General features: G+C 43.5%; 2 protein-coding genes across 3 annotated transcripts in view; one reads left to right on the forward strand and one right to left on the reverse strand.

Moving 5' to 3' along the window:
* The window catches only part of PHLDB3 (pleckstrin homology like domain family B member 3), a 44,564-nt gene extending 33,811 nt beyond the window's left edge, over positions 1–10,753 (forward strand). For both annotated transcript variants that reach the window (XM_070949828.1, XM_070949829.1), the window contains exons 11-16: positions 702–870; positions 2,184–2,271; positions 3,933–3,989; positions 5,394–5,613; positions 6,940–7,025; positions 9,912–10,753. In XM_070949828.1, coding sequence (XP_070805929.1) covers positions 702–870; positions 2,184–2,271; positions 3,933–3,989; positions 5,394–5,613; positions 6,940–7,025; positions 9,912–10,046 — 755 coding nt within the window. In that variant the 3' untranslated portion in view covers positions 10,047–10,753. The remainder of the gene's footprint in view (positions 1–701; positions 871–2,183; positions 2,272–3,932; positions 3,990–5,393; positions 5,614–6,939; positions 7,026–9,911) is intronic.
* Positions 10,754–12,903: 2,150 nt separating this feature from the next.
* Positions 12,904–13,965, reverse strand: LOC139321313 (formyl peptide receptor 2-like). The gene has a single exon (XM_070949984.1). It carries the CDS (start codon positions 13,963–13,965, stop codon positions 12,904–12,906), a length of 1,062 nt encoding a protein of 353 aa, XP_070806085.1.
* Positions 13,966–23,237: the final 9,272 nt, after the last annotated feature.

The raw sequence follows: 23,237 nt of genomic DNA on the forward strand, positions 1-23,237 counted from the left end.
GGAAGGAAGGAAGGAAGGAAGGAAGGAAGGAAGGAAGGAAGGAAGGAAGGAAGGAAGAAAGAAAGAAAGAAAGAAAGAAAGAAAGAAAGAAAGAAAGAAAGAAAGAAAGAAAGAAAGAAAGAAAGACTAGGGAAAAATTGCATGATGCAATTGGTTCCATACAAGCATCAATATTGAGCGAGGTGCCACAAAATTCTTTGTGGTGTTAAATATTCTTCCTTCACTGATTGTCAACACCGAATGAGAGTTTTGGCAGGCAAAGATGTTTGACTACTCAAATACAGTCCTAACAAGGTCAGTAGGACAGTTATGCAATCATAAGCTTAACGTAAGCAGCAACTGGACCAAAAGGAAGTTGATTTTAAGATGTCTTCTGAGGGTGCTGATCAGTGGTGACTTTCAAAATTTTTTACAACCGGTTCTGTGGGTGTGGCTTGGTGGGTGTGGCATGGCATGGCTTGATGGGCGTGGCTTGATGGGCGTGACAGGGGAAGGATACTGTAAAATCTCAATTTCCTCCTGATCAGCTGGTATTGGGAGACAGAGAATGGATGGGGGCGGGGCCAGTCTGAATTTTTACTACCGGTTCTCCGAACTACTCAAAATTTCCGCTACCGGTTCTCCAGAACTGGTCAGAACCTGCTGAACCCCACCTCTGGTGCTGATGCTGTCTTGACTTTGCATCTACTTGTGTCTTCCAGGTGCTTTGGATCCCAGCCTTCTGGTGGCTCAACTCTCCAACGGAAGCAACGGTCATTATCTGGGAAGTCCAAACCTCCAGTTCTCACGTTACAACAAACCCCTTTACCAGCTGCTGGGTGGCCAGGCAACTACCAGGCAGGTGGGAGGAACCTCTCAAGGAGCTTACAGGTCAGCACATGATCCCATTCTCATCCCACTGATGTCTTCCTTCTTTACATTTCAGCCTGCTTCACCAAAGAGCTGCTTAACTTCGTTCTTTGCAGTCTTCTCCAGTCAAACTAAATTGGCCCTCCCCCAAATGTCATTCTATCCACAGCTTCCAAGGAATCCATGTTCCTTGAAAGGAATCCATGTTGCTACGTATGATGAGATTAAGTTCAGGGTGTAAGACCGATAAGACTAGGGCAAGCCCTATTGGAAAAAGAAGTATCGCCTTTCCTCTCACCCTCCTCAAATGCTATTTGCTCACTTTGACTTTAACCGGGGGTGGGATTCAACCGGTTCGGACCAGTTCAGGCGAACCAGATGTTAATTTTAATTTGATTCGCTGAACCGGTTGTTCCAAGGGCTGGCTGACCCCGCCCACCCCGCCCTGCCCCTCCCAGGAGTCTCCACGCGGCACGTTTTGGATGCCAGGTAAATTCAGGGCACATGCGGAGGCTCTGGGAGGGTGAAAAACAGGCCTACCTGAAGTACCAGAATTGGGGTTGTTTCTGGCCTCCAGAGGGCCTCAGGAGCCCAGAGGAGGCCATTTTTGCCCTCCTGGAGGCTCCAGGAAAGCCTCCGGAGCCTGGGGAGGGGAAAAATGCCCCCCCACCCTTCCCAACCCCCCATTGCAGGAGGCCGAGTAGGCCATGCCCCCATGGCCATGTTCACCCAGCGACCAGGCAGCGAACCGGCTGCTGAAATTTTTCAATCCTACCCCTGACTTTAACTAACTCGCTCTAGTTCTAGTCTAGGACTAGAGGTATTTAGGCAGAGTCCAGATGATCAACTCTGAGGGGTGTCAGTGAAGATTCTCAGTCATCCAGGTAGAAATGTCTGGAAGTTGAGCCATGGCAGCTGGACTTATTTTCTTGTTGGTTTGAGATGTTTTGCTGCCCATCCAAGCAGCTGGTGCGGGAATCCCCCTAGAATTTTAGGATTTGGCACATTCCAATGACTCTCTGCCTACTCAGATTCTTCTAACCAACTTGTTCAGTCAGAAGAAGTTGCTTGGATGGGCAGCGAAAGATCTCAAACTAACAAGAAGGCAAGTCCAGTTGTCATGACTCAACTTTCAGACAGTTCTCACGGATGCCACAGGTGCATAATTCTTCCACCTAGTGACCCCACGATGGATTAATTTCCAAGGTCACTTCCTATCTTAAAATGATATGGCTTGATGAGTCAAAGATTTCCTATAGAGGGCCTGTTTCTTTTCCGTTGGCATGGCCGTACATCAGGACTGATTGGCATTAACTGGGTATTTCTGCCGACAGCCTTGAAAACTGTGTCACCAAACTGGCAGAGATGGAACGCCGGGTGCGGGAAGCCATGGCTGAACGAGAAAGATTGCTGCAAGAAAGGGTAAGAGGATGAGTGAGCAGACGCAACTTCTGGACCATAGTCAAATTTTTGCCATCCATCCATGGAAATTCTCAATCATCCAGGTCAAAACCAAGAAAGTCCAGTTGCCTTTTGAAAAGCACCTTTGGGACGTTCAATTCATTCATTCATTCAATTTCTATAGCTGCTCATCTCAGTCCTTGACTCTGGGCATTTTACAATCCAGACAATGCATTACAATTAAAAACACTAAAAACATCCAGATTAAAAAAAATATACATAATAATAATAATAATAATAATAATAATAATAATAATAATAATAATAATAATAATAATAATAATAATTTTATTTCTATACCGCCCTTCTCCCGAAGGACTCAGGGCGGTGTACAGCCAGTTTAAAACACAAGACACAACAACACACAACAATTAAAAATTAAAATAATTAAATAGATTTGGCTGCTTTAAAAACTCTAAAATTTAAAATACCCCAATTTAAAATTATTATATTGACAGCCCTGCCTGGCGGAACAACAAGGTCTTCAAAGCGCAGCGGAACACCCGGAGGTCAGAGATCTTGCGCATTTCCGGGGGCAGTTCATTCCACAGGGCTGGGGCTCCCACAGAGAAGGCCCTCCCCCTGGGTGTCGCCAGCCGACATAACTTGGCTGATGGCACCCTGAGGAGACCCTCTCTGTGGGAACGGACTGGTCGGTGGGAGGCTATTGGTGGCAGAAGACGGTCTTGAAGGTACCCGGGTCCTGTGCCATGGAGCGCTTTAAAGGTGGTAACCAACACCTTGAATCGCACCCGGAAGACCACCGGAAGCCAGTGCAGCTCGCGCAGGAGGGGTGTCACACGGGCACAGCGGGTTGCGCCCATAACCACCCGCGCGGCCGCATTCTGGACCAGTTGGAGCCTCCGAGTGCTCTTCAAGGGGAGCCCCTTGAAGATCAAGATACTTGACCAGTTAGCAATACAGCCAAGAAACGGGGCCCTTAACATATTCAGCATCCCGGGCATGAGAACATAGCCAGTTTTTTTAGGGCTTTACGAAAGTCTAACAGGGTTGGGATCCTCAAGGTTGACTCAGCCTTCCATCCTTTCAAAGGTAGGTAAAATGAGGACCCGGATTGTGGGGGCAATAAGCTGACTTTGTATAAAAAAGAACACCGCTTAGGGGCCCCCCGAAAGCCCTACTAAGCAGGTATATACAGAAGTATGAAGGCTATTGCTTAACCCATTGTAAGCCGCCCTGAGTCTCCGGAGAAGGGCGGCATATAAAATCGAACCAATAAATAAATAAAATAAATAAATCATTCTAATCACCCTAAAGTTTCAATCAGGAAATTATCATATATCAAACCATTTCTGACTCATTGCTGTGACTTTTGATCTAAACCCGAGTAACCCTGCTTCTCTCATCTGCTTCTCACGTGATTTTGCGAATGAGGAAGTTGCAGATTTCACCCTGTCAGCTTTTTGACGGCTCTTCCTGCACGCTGGGTAAAAATATCCAGAGTTGGTCTAGGAGGAAGAGAAAGAGCTTGTGGTCTTTCTTGTGTATCCTTGGGGTTTTTGGTTTTTTGAGCGGGTGATATGTCTGCAGCGGCTGGGATGGTACTGCCTGTCCCCTGTTCTTACCACACGCAAACCGCCTTCAACCGTCTTTCGTTTCAGGAAGCTAAGAAGATAGCTGAGGAAGTGAAACGCATTGAATTGTCCCCTTCGAACATGGTAAGGAGATCTCCGTCTTTATCTAGAAGAACCCAAGAATATAATATGCTTTGCCAATCTTTTTTCAATCTTTGGGAGGTCAGAGTTTGAGCTGAGATGGAAAGGGAATCTCTAGAAAATGCCAAAGGTTTGGGTCGGGAGAATTTTCTTAGCATCTTAGGCTAGGTTAAAATGAGGTTGGGAAGTTTGTCTGGTTAGAGAGGAATCCAGACATTGTCTTGACATGCAGTGCGAATCATATTGGGCTATAATAATGTCGTTATTTGTTCAGGCGTAGCATGTGGGTGAGCATGTATTCCAGATTTAGAATTCATTTTAATCTCAGTGTTTTCATTAGAGGTGAAAACTTCATCTTCATCTTAAGGACAGTGATTTGATGAACTAAATCAGGGGTGTGCAACTTTAAGACCTGTGGACTCCAACTCCCAGAATTCCCCAGCCAGCATGGGAGTTGGAGTCTACAGGTCTTAAAGTTCAGTACCAAGGGTGGTAGATACCCCTGATCTAAATAGTGAAGATACCAGTTAGAACAGCGATGGCAGATCTTTTCGGCACTGAGTACCCAAACAGGAACATGCCACCATGTCAATGGTGAAATCCAAATTTTTTTACTACTGGTTCTGTGGGTGTGGCTTGGTGGGCGTGGCTTGATGGGCATGGCAGGGGAAGGATACCGCAAAATCTCCATTCCCACCCCACTCTGGGGCCAGCCAGAGGTGGTATTGGCCGGTTCTCTGAACTGCTCAAAATGTCTGCTACCGGTTCTCCAGAACCTGTCAGAACCTGCTGGATTTCACCCCTGGTTCATATGCGTGCATGTGCGTGAGCAAGAGCACTGGAAACCTGAAGATCAGCTGGCTGGTGCGCACATGCCTGTTTTTTGGCCTTTTTGGGGTGTTTTTTGGGCTGTTTTCAGGCCATTTTTCGGGCCAAAAACGGCCCGAAAAATGGCCTATTTTTTGGGCATTTTTTGGGCGTTTTCAGGCTGTTCTCCGGTGCTCCGGCACCCACGAAAACCAGCTGACCGGTGTGCATGTGCGTGCCAGAAATTAGAAGAGCAGCTGGCAATGGCGCACGTGCCCACAGAGAGGACTCTGCGTGCCACTTCTGGCACGCATGCCATAGGTTCGCCATCACGAGGTTAGAAGAAGTCAGAAAGCTTAGAAGCTTATTTTCTGGTCACTTGCTAAGATATACTGGGAGGTCCATGGAAGATCCATCTTTAGAACAGTTGCTTAGGTTACAGGAAGGGAACCATCAGTTCCAACATGACCCAGCATTGCGCGAATGCTGAATTTGCACAAAATCTCTTTCCTCCAAATGAGGAAAACAAACCACAGCACAGAGCTTCCTTGGGCCGACATCTGTCTGGTTTTTAAGCCTTGCCTTCTCATTGCCCTACAGATCCACAACTCCATGGAGATCCGGGAACCTAAACCAGCTGCCTTTGATCTGCGCAAACATCTGGAGGCGTCGGGGCATAGCGTCGAGACCTGCCAGCACGTGAGGGTGACCAGCAAATCTTGCAAGGGTTACCTGGTCAAGATGGGCGGGAGGATCAAGACTTGGAAGAAACGTTGGTTCACTTTTGATCGCCAGAAGCGCGTCTTGGCGTATTACACAGGTGAGAGAGAGAGGGAGAGAGAGAATAGAGACAGGTAGTTAATTCTTCACTCTCTGCTGCTGATGGAGAAGACTTGGTCTTAGCTTCAGTGCATTCCATTGGCATGCACTGCCTATCTAAGGGACCAGGAGAAAGGATGCGTTAACAGGTTCATCTGGGGGATGGAGAATGGCGTGAATGTGGCCAGTAGGTCTTCAATTGAACTGTTTAAATTTACTGGGTGAATATAACCACTGATTAGAGCAATGAATCCAGGCATTTCTCATAGAATAGAATAGAATAGAATAGAGTAGAGTAGAGTAGAGTAGAGTAGAGTAGAGTAGAGTAGAGTAGAGTAGAGTAGAGTAGAGTAGAATTGAATTGAATTGGAATAGAATAGAATAGAATAGAATAGAATAGAATAGAATAGAATAGAATAGAATAGAATAGAATAGAATAGAATAGAATAGAATAGAATAGAATTCTTTATTGGCCAAGTGTGATTGGACACACAAGGAATTTGTCTTAGGTGTATATGCTCTCAGTGTACATAAAGAGAATAAAATACATTCATCAAGAATAAAAAGATACAACACTTAGTGATAGTCAAGGTTACTAATAAGCTATCAAATCATACAAGGAAACAAATAAAAGCAATATAAATTGAAAGATACAAGAAACATGGTTATAGTAATAAGTGGGAAGAGATAGATACTAATAAGGAAGAGAATAATAATAGTAATACAGTCTTAGTAAATTATTTGACAGTGTTGTGGGAATTAGTTGTTTAGCAGAGTGATGGCATTGGGGAAAAAACTGTCCTCGTGTCTAGTTGTTTTGGTGCACTGCATACCACTTCACTTCAACCTATAGAAGTTGAAACAATTTATGTCCAGGATGCGAGGGGTCTGTAGATATTTTCACAGTCCTCTTTTTGACTCGTGCAATATACAGGTCCTCAATGGAAGGCAGGTTGGTAGCTCATTGTATCCATTGGGCCTTCCTTCGTTTTCTGTATCATTGATGAAGATATTGAAGAGTTCTGGGCTTAAGACCCCATATTCTCTTCCATGTAGATGCAGTTCCATTAAGGACTATACATTGAGAGTGGTTGGTCAGCCAGTTAGAAATCCATCTAGTGGTGATGCTGTCTAAATACATTTTTTTCTGTCTTCTCAAGTAGTAGGTTGTGGTCTACTTTATCAAATGCCTTACTGAAGCCCAAGTAAATTATATCCACAGCATTTCGTTGGCCCACTCATTTTGCCACTTTGTCAAATAATTCTGTCTTTCCCAACTTGCTAACATGGACCTGTGATTTTTTTTTTTTTGTTAATCCCCCTCCAGACAAAGAAGAGACCAAGCTTAAGGGTGTGATCTATTTCCAGGCCATTGAAGAGGTTTACTGTGACCATCTCCGCAGTGCTTTCAAGGTACCAAATGTAGAGATTTGCTGAAAGTCCCTTTTTTTTAATTCATGCAGACCTGGGAGAAGCTATGGGATCCAAACCGATTCAGGCCATTAGAATTTTGGGCTGAGTGACCAAGCCTCCCTCCCAGTAGTGGGATTCATATTTTTTTTACTACCGGTTCTTTGGGCATGGCTTGGTGGGCATGGCATCAAAGATTGGTTTCAGCAGGTTCTGACCAGTTTTGGAGAACTGGTAGTGGAAATTTTGAGTAGTTCGGAGAACCGGTAAATACCACCTCTGGCTGGCCCTGCCCCTATCTATTCTCTGTCTCCTGAGTCCCAGCTGATTGGGAGGAAATGGGGATTTTGCAGTAACCTTGCCCTGGAGTGGGGAGGAAATGGAGATTTTACAGTATCTTTCTCCTGCCATGCCCACCAAGCCACATCGACAGAACCGGTAGTAAAAGTTTTTAAATCCCACTACTGTGTGGCATGGCTTGTTGGGCGTGGCTTGGCTTAAAATGTTTACTTTTTAAGCATTTTTTTACTAGCGGTTCTCTGGAACCGGTAGTTAAAAATGCTTTAAAAATTAAAAATTAAAAAGCTCAGACGATTGCGCGTCGCTCAGCTGATCTTTGGAAATTTTTTTTTTAACTTTTTTTACTACCGGTTCGGGGAACCGGTAGCATTTTTTACTACCAGTTCAGGCAAACTGGCCTGAACCAGTAGCATTTCACCCCCTGTTTTGGTGTGATGTTTGGTCTTTCTAGCCAGAAATGTACACCGTCTTTACTTCATGCAGGCTTCTCCAGGCTGAGTTGGAACAGCAAACCAAGTTTGTGTGTGCAAGTCCCTCCCCCTCAGATATTTCAAACCCCTGCCCCCCCAAAGTCACAATCCTAGGCAGACAACATCTTCTATAGCGTATGACTATAACTAGTATAAACCGAATAATTTCCGGGAATAGAGGCACAAAGTTTGAACTGGCTTAGTCAAAACAGTGTCCTGCGAACCATCTGACACCTAATAAATTTTATCCAGAACTATTTATTCAACAGAAGCTTTTTGCCCCTTACATTTGGCCTGGGAATGTTAATTGCAGAGGGCAAGAACTGCCTGTCGGCCTTTCCATAAGCAAATTGCTCTCCCTGCAAAGTTTCCCACCACCTCTGAATACTTTCCTATCGTAGTTCAAATGAATAATGAAACTACTTTAAGATCACATTGCCCTGAATTTCTTTGGAAAAGTTGTCACATTTCGCACATTTCCTACCCTTCCCAGAATCAATAATCTTGGCTTCTTCGCTGACACCGTTTGAGAAAAGCCCCGAGACATTTTTTTAAAAAAATGTCTTTAGCTTTTCATCTTTACAATCCCGTTTTAATTACTGTCAGTTTTTAATTGCTTAACAGCGCTGCGTTTGCTTCTGTCTTCCGTGATGGGCCTTTATCTTGAAATTTTATTGCTGTAATGCTTTGTGGTCTTTTTCGACGTTTATTTTATTATCCTTTGCACTAACAGTTTTATTTATTTTTTAAGAGTTGTTCTCGGGCTTGCTGCGAACTGTCATGAGGCAGTTGCATGCAAACAAGTCAAATAAACAAAGGACAAACAAACCGTTCTTTAAAATAATACAGTATTTATGTTTTTACACAATGATCTTCACTCAACATGTGTTATAAGCATAATTTATAAATCTCATGGTCCCATTGATACACCATATTCAGCGTGGCTGTCCAAATCTTATCTAGGTTTTCTATTGTTGCTTATGTGCATTGCTTATAGCAATGAGGACAGCACATTGAGTTAATTTAGACGTCAACATAGGAACCCTGACACAATGGTGAAGGCACCAGGCTGGAAACCAGGAGACAGTGAGTTCTAGTCCCACCTTAAGTATGAAAGCTGGTTAGGTGAGTTTGGACCAATCACCAGGAGACAGTGAGTTCTAGTCCCACCTTAAGTATGAAAGCTGGTTAGGTGAGTTTAGGCCAATCACCAGGAGACAGTGAGTTCTAGTCCCACCTTAAGTATGAAAGCTGGTTAGGTGAGTTTGGGCCAATCACCAGGAGACAGTGAGTTCTAATCCCACCTTAAGTATGAAAGCTGGTTAGGTGAGTTTAGGCCAATCACCAGGAGACAGTGAGTTCTAGTCCCACCTTAAGTATGAAAGCTGGTTAGGTGAGTTTAGGCCAATCACCAGGAGACAGTGAGTTCTAGTCCCACCTTAAGTATGAAAGCTGGTTAGGTGAGTTTAGGCCAATCACCAGGAGACAGTGAGTTCTAGTCCCACCTTAAGTATGAAAGCTGGTTAGGTGAGTTTGGGCCAATCACCAGGAGACAGTGAGTTCTAGTCCCACCTTAAGTATGAAAGCTGGTTAGGTGAGTTTGGACCAGTCACCAGGAGACAATGAGTTCTAGTCTCACCTTAGGTATGAAAGCTAATTAGGTGAGTTTGGACCAGTCACCAGGAGACAGTGAGTTCTAGTCCCACTTAAGTATGAAAGCTGGTTAGATGAGTTTGAGCCAATCACCAGGAGACAGTGAGTTCTAGTCCCACCTTAGGTATGAAAGCCGGCTGGGTGAGTTTGGACCAATCACCAGGAGACAGTGAGTTATAGTTTTGCCTTAGTTATGAAAGTCATCTGGGGCACTTTGGACCACTCACTCTCTCTCAGCCCACTATGTCAGGCTCGGGTGAGAAATCAATCGGTCAATTTCTATGGCAACCAATGGACTACATCCCAATGATGTGGGAGAAAAAGTGGAGAAAAACACTAGAAAGAAAAAAAATCACCCTAATACAGGAGTATCGATCAATTCAGTAAGTGGGTTAAGAGGTTCTCTGTGTGAATACAGCACACTATTTTCATCCGTCCATTCATTGCTCTTTTTTGCTTTTGGTAGAGTCCCAACCCCAAACTGACCTTCTGCGTCAAGACTTACGATCGCCTCTTCTGCATGGTGGCACCAAGTCCAGAGGCTATGCGGATCTGGATGGATGCCATTGTCACGGCAGCCGAGGAAAACACTCGATACTGACCAGGTTTTTTCAGATGAAATGGACTCTTTGACTCTTCAGTTGGGGAAGGTTTCCTCCAAAGGTTTTACTGGGGTATCTCCTTCTAAGGGAAAAACTGATCACCAAGGTATCCAGTGGCCGAACTTGGATGCTTTAATGTTTGTTGGAGTCTAACTTCCATATAGGGCTTGTTCAGTACCCAGAGTTGCAACTGTTGATACTTGAAGATGATGGATGGATTGGATGTTTTATGGACCCCGCTCGGAAGACATTTCCGATCACACTATTTCTGGAGAAAACGTCAAATGGCATTTGGAAGTTGGAAGACTTGGAAATGGTAGCTGGAAGTTAGTATGGATTCCAGCCAGTTGCATCAAAGACAGCAATCTTATTCCAGAGAATTCAGGATTCACAATTTCTCTGGAAGATGCCCTTAACTCAAAAGAAAACACGACACTTGTCTGGAAATCGGAGGAGGTGTTTTTTTTTTTTTTTGCAATGGCATAAGTCAGTCGGCTGATGGAAAATGTTCTTGAGATTTCTGTAGGACACTTTGATCAGAAGTGCCACTTTCCTCGATCAGAAGGGAGAACTTCTCCTCCTTCCCCCCCCATGCTGTATAGATCTCTTTATATTTATTACGTGTTTTGGTTCTTTTCTTTAAAAACCTGGGAACACTGTTAAAAGGGAAGCCATGTACAAAAAACCATGTATGGAATATTTATTGTATAAATCCTTTAAGTGAAAACAGACTCAGTGTATTCCTGTCTAGAAAGACAATGTTTTAAGAAGCCTTCATTCAGTGGTGAAATCCTCTGTGGATTGCCACCGGTTTGCTGTGTGTGCATGTGCAGTGCGCACCAAATGTGCGCTTCATGCGGAGAATAAAGGCTTAACAAGGTAAGTAGTACAGTGAGGGGGGGAAATAGCTGTGCAGGATTTCCTGCTTTCTAGCGAATATAAACTGCGCGCCACAGCTAATTTGCAGATGACACCAAGCTGGTAGGAATAGCCAACACTCCAGAAGATAGGTGCAGAAGGATCTTGAACATTGGACCCTATCTAACAAAATGAAATTCAACAGTGAAAAAAAGTAAGGTTCTACATTTAGGGAAGAAAAACAAAATGCACAGGTACCGTATATGCGGTACCTTGCTCAATAGTAGTAACTGTGAGAGGGATCTTGGAGTCCTAGTGGACAACCATTTAGATATGAGCACCCAAGATTTAACTCAAGATTTAGAGCACTAGAATTCATCAAGCCTTCACGGACCTTGAGATGACCTCACAGCCCCCTCCCCAGCAGTCCTTGGAGCACAGCTTGAGAATCATGGAGCACAGAAGCAGCCACAGCTTGCCAAATTTCAATCCCACAGGAGTCATGGGTCCCAGATTTTAGATGCGTTCTGTAAGGTAGCCCATTTGGCCACAAAAGGTATTTAAAGGGGGTCCATGGTGAAGACAAGGTTGAGAATTGTTGCACTGTGCCACTGTGGTAAGCCACAATCATAATTTCCCACGCTCCCTATCAGCTTCCTACAAGGAAAGTCACTGGGGAAGCCAGCAGGATGCCAGAAGTCACTTCTGCTCTCCCTGCTTTTTTTTTGCCCATAATATTTTCATTCTATTTCTCTCTTTAGGTAAGGAAAATATCTCTGAAATGATAAGACAACCAGTCACAGGTTGTCTAGTTGTAAGAGTAACAAACCTGTAATCCTCCACAGAGCTCAGAGTAGTACAAAAAATATAAAATGTAAATCACAGCGTAACAGTTAAAAAACATTCACGTTTCAAACTAAACAGAGCAAGCAACCAAGCCGAGAGAATAATACTGAATTGGGAGATATGGTGCTGTTCTGTCAAAGCTGACGGCCCCCTCCAGGTACATATAGTCCTCAACGTACGACCACAATTGAGCCCAACATTTCTGTTGCTAAGTGAGACTGAGCTTGGAAAAGTTGAATCAAAGGCGAAGAGCATTCCTTTGAGCTTACAAAAGTTGAGAAAGTTCATTGCAGAATCCTTAAGAGCGCTTCGGTGGAACTCTGACAGTAATCTGAGACAGATATTGAGTTATCTAACCAACGGATTTTACAACAGTTGGTTAAGTCTCTTTTGCAACATGCACTTAAGAATCACCAGAGGGAGGGGGGCGGAAATGACAGATTTACTGCAGAACAAGGAGGCTGCCACTCAACCCAACAATTCCAGCACACATAAAATCAGAAATAGTTTCTGCACGCCCAAGCTTCTCACCAGATTCTTGCTGGAGCAAATTTCCTATTTTCTAACAATTATCAACAATAAATAGCACAGTTGAATATAATCTTGCATCCACAAAATTTGCAGACCAAAGGCAAATACTGTATTCCGGGGTGTCTAGCCTTGTCAACTTTAAGACTTGTGGACTTCCACTCCCAGAATTCCCCAGCCAGCATGACTGGCTGGGGAATTCTGGGAGTGGAAGTCTGTAAGTCTTAAAGTTGACAAGATTTGGCACCCCTGCTCTATTCAAAACAAGAAAAGCAGATCCAGAGGGTCTCTTAGCTATCATTTTAACAAAGTTCCATGATGGCTTGTAATTTGGCTAAAATTGGAGATAGACCATGATAAGGTTCCTGATGAATAAGAGTCTGAAAGAAAACAACCTTCAGATATGAGTAACATGGATGCCCAGAATTCCTATACTCTGTATAACTAATGAAAAACAATTAAAGCAATTTCACAGCTTGTTATGAGGGGAACAGGCTGCTTTCTGTCAGCCCTTTCCACCTACAAACATTTAAAACTTCAACACGTTCAAAATTGTGGCTTGGGTCTCTGAAAAGAAACAAAACTGAAGCTCACAAATTCAAATTTCACTGGTCCTGGGATACTTCACGTTGGAAGGGTTGAGTTTCCACAGGGCAACTGAGAGATTTCTGTGGATATTGCCTGCTCACTCATAGAAAATGAACCTTTATGGCTACTGGTGGATTTTCTAATTAGGGTGCTGTTTTCTTCCAGTAAGATTCCCCTGAGTGCCCTGATGATATTATAGAGGGTCAACTTTTTGTGGAAGTCCACGCTCATGAAGAAGTAAAGGAATGGATTTGCACAACTGTTGAGGTAGGCCAGGAAGTCCGCAACAAGAGTAATAAACGAGAAAGTTGGGCCATTCGCTCCTAGCAATTTAAGGAGCTGGGTGATGTGATAGGGCAACCAACAGACAAAGAAAGTGACTACCAGGGCCAAGATGACTTTGAAGGACTTCTTTGAGTGGAGAGAGGTCTGACGTCTCCTCAGGACTACGATGATGATGCCGTAACAGACCACAATGATGGTGAAGGGAGCCAAGAACCCACATATCAGCCTTAACATGTAGATGGTCACTCGTATTCCTGGTTCTTCTTCTTTTAGCATCACCAAACATTTGATTTGGTTGTTCTTGATGTCCACCTTACGGTAAAGGAAGAAAGGGATACTTGTGACGATGGCCATGAGCCAAGCTCCGACAGCTGCAAGCCATACCAAGCAGATGTTCCGGTGTTTTCTGGCCCATAACGGGTAGGCGATACAAGCAGCCCGGTCCATGCTGATTGAGGCTAAGAGAAACTCGCTGCAGAACATATTGAGGTACTTGATGAAGCCGTTGGCTTTGCATGCAAAGCTCCCAAAGGCCCAACCTTCCTTCACCGCTACAAGAGGTGCTATACGACTCACGGAGAAGAGGAAGTCAGCCAGAGCTAGGTTGAAGAACCAGACGCAGCTGATGGTCCGTGAGACTTGGCGGCCGGTGATGCAGATCACAATTCCATTGCCGAAGGAACCAAAGAGAAAAATAACTGTGTAGAAGATGATTTTAAGAACATCTCTGTATCTATTTAAATCAGAGATGGTTTCCAAGGGTGATGGCAAGGATGCATTGGGAAGCCACAAGGCAGAGGAGCTAGCATTCATGATGCAAAGGGGACGTTGCAGAGAAGGTGACCTAAAAAAATTAAATGAAAAAATCTGAAAAAAGGGAGAATAGCAATAGCACTCAGACTTATGTACCGCTTCACAGTGCTTTACAGCCCTCTCTAAGCGGTTTACATATTGCCCCCAACAATCTGGGCCCTCGTTTTATCCACCTCAGAAGGATGGAAGGCTGAGTCAACCTTGAGCCGGGTGAGATTCGAACTGCCAAATTGCAGGCAGCCGGCAGTCAGCAGAAGTAGCCTGCAGTACTGCGCTCTAACCACTGCACCACCGCAGCTCTTTTCTGAACTCAAGAGAATTCATGTTATTTAATCAACCTACTCTGGAAATCTCCAGAACCTGGAACATTTTAAGGGTGCTAATGTAATTGTATTTAGTAGGCAAACTTCTGTAATCCAATACCTTTTCTTTGCCAACATTGCTAAAAGATGCTAAAAAAATATTAGTCTGGGCAATTGAATATGTTTATCTTTACAGCCCTGGATTTGTTCCTAAATTTTCTAAATTCTCTAGCTGAGACAGCTGTCTCAGGAATTCTGGGAATTGAAGTCCACAGGTTGTCAAAGAGCCACAATTGCCCACCCCTGCCCTCCGGTGATGTAATCAAAATTTGAATGCTTGGCAACTGATTCATATTTATGACGGTTGCAGTGTCCCGGGGGTCATGTCATCCCCTTTTGCGACCTTCTGACAAGCAAAGTCAATGGGGAAGCCAGATTCACTTAACAACCGTGTCACAAACTTAACAACTGGAGTGATTCACTTAACAACCGTGGCAAGAAAGGACGTAAAATGGGACAACATTCACATGACAAGTGTTTCACTTAGCAACAGAAATGTTGGACTCCGTTGTGGTCATAAGTCGAGGACTATCTGTAATATAAAGAAAATGCATCCTGTTTTCTCCAAGATTTCCTGATGTGATGTTCCCAAATTGGCTGGATTTCAATTCCCATGGTCCATCATTAGAGGGTGGAATTCCAACACATTTCCACCCCTTCTAGGATAAGTGAACTTTAACCAACCCGTGTTGCATTTACTTGGAAACAAACCAATCTATTTCCTTTAATGCATTTAGAAATATCTCAATTTCTTTCTGAACTGAACCAGTTTTAAATGGAAGATCATTTCTCATACTTAGCAGGGGTGAAATCCAGCAGGTTCTGACAGGTTCTGGAGAACCGGCAGCGGAAATTTTGAGCAGTTCGGAGAACCGGCAAATACCATCTCTGGCTGGCCCCAGAGTGGGGTGGGAATGGAGATTTTGCAAAACCCTTCCCCTGGAGGGGAGTGAGAATGGAGATTTTGCAGTATCCTTCCCCTGCCATGCCCACCAAGCCACACCCACCAAGCCACACCATGCCCACCACGTTATGCCCACAGAACCGGTAGTAAAAAAATTTGGATTTCACCACTGGTCTAAAGTATCCAGAAACGAATATCCAGACATGACAGGACTATTTTGGTGTTACAATAAACCCAACCCCAATCACAAGAAGATGGGACATCCTGGGTCAAGACTCCAGAATTACCTGTTTGAAGCTATAGGAATCACGTCTCTTCTCTTTTGTTGAACTTCTTTTTACAGGAAACTAGGATTATTCAGCTGCGGCTGGTCTCCTCTGCTAACAGCTGTGCTGCTCTCCCTTGAACCAACAAAGTTGGTTTATACGGAACATAAATAAAGGACAGTCCACGTGGTTGAGGTTTTTTTTTTTTATTTTCCTGAGAAGTCGCGGACGTTCTGCAAAAGCCACAAAAATCTGCTGGCCTCCAGGATCTTTGCTTGACTTCTTGTGCTATATTTCCAAAGAGCGACTTGACTTAGCAAACACCACAGCACGTTGTCTGTGGTGGTTGTGTTGCAGCCACCTGACCAGCTGTCTAAACCAACAGGAGATTTCATAAGTGACATTGTGTTGGGTGATCCTAGGTAGAGGCAGATGTAAGGTCTCCTTTTTGGGCAGGGGATTGGACTCGATGACCTGCAAGATCCCTTCCAACTCTGTTAATCTGCTAAATCTATTAAATTACCTTTCTCAAGTAAGATGAAGCAACTGGATTCACACAAGACGGTAAAACCTTATACAGGTAGTCCTTGTCCTACAACCATAATTGAGCCCAACATTTCTGGTGCTAAGTGAGACAGTGGTGAAGTGAATTTCCCCCCATGTTACAACCTTTCTTGCCAAAAATGGGGTTTGCCTGGACACCATAGTGGAAAATATTAAATTGAAAATGAATACAGCAATAGAGAGAGATGAAAGAGGAGTAGAGAGTAGAGAGATGGAAGAGAAGGGGAGAAGAGAGAGGGATGGAAGAGAGGGGAGGAAGGAAGAGAGGGGAAATCAGCGTAGGAGAGAGGGCTAGACAGGGGAGAAGAAAGGAGGAGAAGGAGAAAGGAAGGGGAAGTAGAGAGGAGCAGGAGAGGAGGGAAAAAGAAAGTAAGAAGGAAAGAAGAGATGGCAGGATTGAGAAGAAAGATTGCTGTATAACAAAAAAGATGAATTGGAAGAAAGGCAACCCCGAACATATATAAATATACTAAGATAAAGAATGAATGGTTAAAAAATAAATATGAATAAGCAGGAAAGTTAGAATTCGAGGGCGAATGAAGATGCTGTTTATATAAGTAAGCAAAGAAATATTGAGATATGATTAAAAAAAAGGGAAAAAAAGAAAACTGTGGCAAAAATTGTAATTGAGTAAAATGTATTTGAATTTGATAAATTGTATAAGATAAGATATGGCCAATACTCTGTTCAAAAACGATAAAAAACCAATAAAAACTTGTTTTATAAAAAAAACCCTTTCTGGCCAATGCTGTTACGTGAATCATTGCGACAGAAGGCGGCAAAAGGTATTCACAGGATACTGCAGCCGTCATAAGTAGGAATCCATTGCCGAGCATCTGCATTGTGATCCCACGACCGTGGGGAAGTTGCAACAGTCGTTAAGTGTGGAAAAACGGTCACGTCAACTTTTTCCAGCGGTCGTCGTAACTTCGAACGGTCCCTGAATGAACTGTTGTAAGTCAAGGACAACCGGTATCATTGGCGACTTGGGGCAAGGGGTGTCCTTCAAAGCCAAATGTCAAATGCATCCATTTATGTCGTTTTGTGAAAAGGAGTCACGTCCATTAGCAGGACCGAATCTGGATTGAGTGGATTTTGGGTGGGTGTTGAAGTTGAACTCAGATTTTCTCCTTTTAGTGTTAAATTGAGTTCTTTATGCTCAGTTAGGAATGAAAGAGAAGTAGAAAAAAAATAAATCTGCACCCACACAGACACACACCCATTCTGCAGCCCCCCTCGCCCCCCCAGAAAAACCCACAGGCCAGAGCCAAAGAAGAGGTAAACCTCCTGCAAATACAGAAGCTGGACTAGTCAGAAATTCCTCAGAACCAGCACAACACGCTTAAACAGAAAAGTAGCTTTGCTGCGGTTTCGGTGATGTGCAACCGAACCAGAAATAAATTAACTTGTTCATTGCAGCCAATGCCATGAAATTACAGAAGTCTCAAGTTGCTTTCAGACTACCCTGTTTCCCCAAAAATTTATTTATTTATTGATTGATTGATTGATTGATTGATTGATTTATTGGTTCGATTTATATGTCGCCCTTCTCCGGAGACTCAGGGCGGCTTACAATGCGTTAAGCAATAGCCTTCATACTTTTGTATATACCTGCTTAGTAGGGCTTTCCCCCCCACCCCCCCCCGGTGTTCTTTTTTATACAAAGTCAGTTTATTGCCCCCACAATCCGGGTCCTCATTTTACCTACCTTGAAAGGATGGAAGGCTGAGTCAACCTTGAGCTTGGTGAGATTTGAACTTGCAGTAATTGCAGGCAGCTGGTGTTACTTAACAGTGCTTTAGTCTGCTGCGCCACCAAGGCCCCAAGAGAGCCTTGGTAGTACAGGGGTTTAAGGCACCCTGTTATTAAGCTGGTTATTAAGACCAGCTGCCTGCAATTACTGCAGGGTTCGAATCTCGCCAAGGCTCAAGGTTGACTCAGCCTTCCATCCTTTCTAAGGTAGGTGAAATGAGGACCCAGTTTGTGGGGGCAATAAGCTGACTTTGTATAAATATACAAAAGGATGAAGGCTATTGCTGAGCACATTGTAAGCCGCCCTGAGTCTTTGGAGAAGGGCGGCATATAAATCAAATTAAAAAAAAAAAAAAGGCCCAATAAGACCCAACTGGAAAATAAGTCCTAGCATGATTTTTCAGGATGCTCGTAATATAAACCGTACTCCCAAAATAAGACCCAGTTAAGATTATCAGCCAGATGGGTGCATTTAGTACCGTATTTCCCTAAAAATAAGACCTAACCAGAAAATAAGCCCTAATGCGCCTTTTGGAGCAAAAAATAATATAAGACCTGTGTTTTTGGGGAAATACGGTAGATCCAAATCCATGTGTGGAAGTTCTTCTTCCAGATTCTAGAGGTGATCTGCTGTCCCACTTGAACAAGGCCCTCGGGCTCCTTGCCACCAGCGGTACTTCTCTCCAGCCTTCGCCCAAAGCCCTGCACCAAAAGGCCGAAGCAGATCCCAAGTTGGAATTTTTGCCCCCCTCTGCCCCACACTAAAAGACCCTGAAGGGGGAGACTCTCTGCAGCAACACAAACTTCATTGCATGTATCCGGCCCAGGGGCGTACTTTGAGGACGCCTGATGTAGTGCAATATTAAAAAAAGCAAATAATTTTTCTGCGGACCACCAAATTTTTCTTACAGACCACCGGTGGTCCACGGACCACCGGTTGGTGACCACTCTTCTAGTCCAACCCCACTATTCAAGCAGGAAACCCTACACCATTTCAAACAATTGAGGATTACTGCCTGTTTTGTATAAAAAGGATTCTTGGTTGCCCCATCTCAACCTGCATTTCCCCTGTGGGGCAATCCAGAAGGCCACTACTTCCCCTTTTCAGTTCCCAGGAATAATGGCCCTTTACTCAAATGTCAGAAAAGGCTGTGCACAAAATCTTTTGGCAGATGTCAGGTCTGAAAATAGCAAAGTTGTTTTAGCTCTTCCCATTAATAATAATAACAATAATAAAAGAGATGCCAGCAGCTTCTAAGTGTCTGGACCAAATCAGATAAGAAAGTTCATGAAAGTTTAGTGGTCACCAGGAAAGTCTTCCTAAGAATTACTTCCAATGGGCTTCTCGGGAAAAATATTTTGAAAATACAGCGATTCCTCCAAACCCACTGAGTCCAGACACCTAGGATGTTAATTGCATGTAGATCATGCCAGTTGATTTTTATGGACTTCTTTTAAACTTATGGCAGCCCTCCCAGCTCTGAAGGATGGATATAAATCAAGAAGAGGAAAGTTTTTAACAGAATAGAATAGAATAGAATAGAATAGAATAGAATAGAATAGAATAGAATAGAATAGAATAGAATAGAATAGAATAGAATAGAATAGAATAACAGAGTTGGAAGGGATCTTGGAGGTCTTCTAGTCCAACTCCCTGCTCAGGCAGGAGACCCTCTACCAGTTCAGACAAATGGCTGTCCAATCTCTTCTTAGAAACCTCTAGTGTTGGAGCATTCACAACTTCTGGAGGCGAATTGTTCCACTGATTAATTGTTCTAATTTGTCAGGAAATTTCTCCTTAGTTCTAGGCTACTTCTCTCCTTGATTAGTTTCCACCCATTGCTTCTTGTCCTGCCCTCAGGTGCTTTGGAGAATAGCTTGACTCCCTCTTCTTTGTGGCAGCCCCGGAGATATCGGAATACTATTCTCATGTCTCCCCTAGTTCTTCTTTTTATTCAACTAGACATACCCAGTTCCTGCAACCGTTCTTCATATGTTTTAGCCTCCAGTCCCCTAATCGTCTTTGTTGCTCTTCTCTGCACTCTTTCTCTTCTCTGCGACCAAAACTGGATGCAGTAGTCCAAGTGTGGCCTTACCAAGGCATTATAAAGTGGTATTAACACTTCACGTGATCTGGATTCTATCCCTCTATTTATGCAGCCCAGAACTGTGTTGGCTTTTTTCCATCTGTTGCTTCTTGTCCTACCCTCAGGTGCTTTGGAGAATAGCTTGACTCCCTCTTCTTTGTGGCAGCCCCTGAGATATTGGAAGACTGCTATCAAGTCTCCCCTAGTCCTTCTTTTCATTAAACTAGACATACCCAGTTCCTGCAACCGTTCTTCATATGTTTTAGCCTCCAGTCCTCTAATCATCTTCATTGCTCTTCTCTGCACTCCTTCTAGAATCTCCACATCTTTTCCTTTCATGGCGATGATGTCCGGTGTATGGCTGTTGTTGTTTTTTTACACAAAGGGTGGGAGTGAGTTTAGCAGCAAAAAGAACTGGTTGGATACACATGAGAAAGGCTGAAGTCATACAGTTAACAAAATAACAGAAGAACAGAGTTGGGAGGGACTTTGGAGGTCTTCTAGTCCAACCCCCCCTCTGAGCAGAGGGGGAAACCCTATACCATTTCAGACAAATCACTGTCCAATCTCTTCTTTAATTTTTTTTTTAAATTTAAACATTAAAAAAGTGATGTAACTCTGCCTTTACTCCCATTGCTGTTGGGAAACCTTGATTTCGGAATGGATCTGCTACCATGTTTCCCCGAAAATAAGACCCTGCCTTATATTTTTTTGAACCGCAAAATAAGTGCTTGGCCTTATTTTTGGGGATGTCTGATTATTTTGGGGCACGTGGAGCATTTTACCTGATTTCCAGCTCTGTCCCCCTAACCTTAACCAGAGGAAATGGCAGGAACTGGCTGCGCGTGCATTTAAATATTTTCAGGGAGGGCTTATTTTCAGGGAGAGATTTATTTTTTTGGGGGGGTATTTTAGCACATGCGCTCAAAAGCTCAATTGGGCTTATTATCAGGGGATGTCTTACTTTAGGGGAAACAGGGTATGTGCTACTTAATCTTATCTTGTTACACTCCAAGATCCGTGACTAGCTGCTGGTTTCTACCCAAAAGCCACCAATTTCTATGCTGCAGGCTCGGAGGTTCTTTTTTCTCCATGTTGCTGTTGACCATTGGGCCTCTGTAACTGCTGGTGGTTGTCCAATACATCCCAGAGAAATGGCAATGGCAAATGTCTGACCATTGGTGATTGTCCTGAACAGACTATTGGAAGGGATGACCCAGCTGTGAAGTAGCTAAAACATCACTGAAAATAGTGGGTTGCACTGTCCTCCCAAGAAGTGGTAGAGCCTGGGAAGGAGTCAAGAGAGGAATCAGTCTGGACTCCTTAATGTTCCCACAAACAATCTAAATCCAGCCCCTTTTGAATTCTGTTGACTCTTATCTAGCATCAATGTAGCGATGACCGTTAGTTGACTAGATTCTCCTGTGTAGGCATGATCAATACCAAGAGCCTTGGTAGTACAGTGGTTTAAAACACCCTGTTATTAAGACCAGCTGCCTGCAATTACTGCAGGTTCGAATCTCGCCAAGGTTGACTCAGCCTTCCATCCTTTCTAAGGTAGGTAAATTGAGGACCCAGTTTGTGGGGGCAATAAGCTGACTTTATATAAATATACAAAAGGATGAAGGCTATTGCTGAGCACATTGTAAGCCGCCCTGAGTCTCCGGAGAAGGGTGGGATATAAATCAAATTAAAAAATAAAAAAAATAAATAAATCATCTTAACTGGAACTTAGTGTGTGATCTTGATTCTTCCGTCTCTGACATTTGTTCCTGAAACCCCTGTTGGAAGAAATGTCCATTGGGGTCCAGTTCCAAGTGGGAAGGAAGACACTGGAAACATGGTGAGTGTTTGGAAAGATTGTTTTTAAATGGTGGACAGGATCACATGCCTTGATAATGTTGGGTGAAGCAGAAAAAGGGCAGAGATGCTGAGAGTGCCTGAGTTTTATACCCTCTCTGGGCTTTTGAATTTGAGCTTGTATTCTGATTGGTTGTCAGACTCCCATGGGGCCATGCTCTGTAGGTTGTCCTGAGTCCCAAGTTTGGTTGACTCTTGCTGGGTGATGATGTAATGAAAGGGCTTTGGGCAATTCCTATTATGGCTCTGCTTGAAGGAGGTAGATCGTTGTTATGTAGAATAGACTTGCTCAGGCCTTAATGGCCCATTGACAAAGGTGTGAGGGGGTGATGGTCAGGGAGCTGCAGGGAGCTGCTTTATCTTTAAAACATGTTTCTCCATTTCTCATCCAGGAAGGTATAATATCCTCTTTTTAATATTTCCTAGAATAGTTCATTTTTCTAGGAGAGGGGTGGGTGCTAACTTCCTACACCCCAAAAAAACAAAGATGAATGCAATTCCTCAAATGAAGAAAAATAAAAGAGCTTAGGGATAGCAGTAAGACTACCAGTATGGGTCCAGCCAGCCCTGTCCAGGGGCTGATGGGTCCACTCTGCTTCTTAGATAAGTGGCATGAGAAGAAAAGGTTTGCAAGAACATTTTAAAAAAAAGTAATAACAGGGAGAGGAAGAAAAAGTGAGAGAGGGAGGGAGGGAGAGAGGGAGAGAGCAACCCATAGAGGAAGCTCACAAGCTGAGTTCTTGCAATGCGCTTCTATTCTCTTTTATTTATAGTTTCTCATACAAGTCTAAGCCAAGAGTCTAAGCTATTCAGCATCTTTAAATAGACAAGTTGCTGTGTCAGCTTTGTTGTTCATTAATAGAAAAAGAAAAATAGGGATCACAGCCAAAGGAGGGCTAAGGGGTGGGAGAAGAAGACACGATGACCAGATAGGAGACAGTATTCCCACAGGACAGTGGCGGAACCAGTTGGAGCCACCATCTTCATCCACACAGAATGCATAATTTTCAGGGCACTTCCTTTCAGTGCCATTGTAACTTCGTATGGTCACTAAACAAACTGCCGTACATTGAGGACTACCTGTATTTTAGTTGCATGAAAATCAAGAGTTGATCTATGGCAGTTATTACCTTTCCCCCTTCATCTTCTTTGCAAGGTTGCTCCAAAGATAAAATTGGTTACCAATTTATATATGTCATTTTGTGATCATGCAAAGGAAAGGCATCCTGGGTGATATAAAACTCCACTGCTTTGGTAAACTAGAGAGAGAAAGATGGAGGGGGAGGATCCTCCTTTTGGCCACGTGATTGTATATTTTTTTTGTTGGCTTGCTATAAATAATGGAAATATGTTTATTTAAAGGCTATCCAATGCGGAGTCGAGAGCATGAATCAATAAACAGAATGACATCACAAGAATATCCACTTTAGCTAAAAGCAAACACACAGAGAAAGCAATAATTGCAGTATGATAAGAG

The sequence above is a fragment of the Pituophis catenifer genome, unplaced genomic scaffold, assembly GCF_029215685.1.
Source record: "Pituophis catenifer annectens isolate HBS135680 unplaced genomic scaffold, rPitCat1.0.hap2 SCAF_9, whole genome shotgun sequence".
Classification (NCBI taxonomy): domain Eukaryota; kingdom Metazoa; phylum Chordata; class Lepidosauria; order Squamata; family Colubridae; genus Pituophis; species Pituophis catenifer.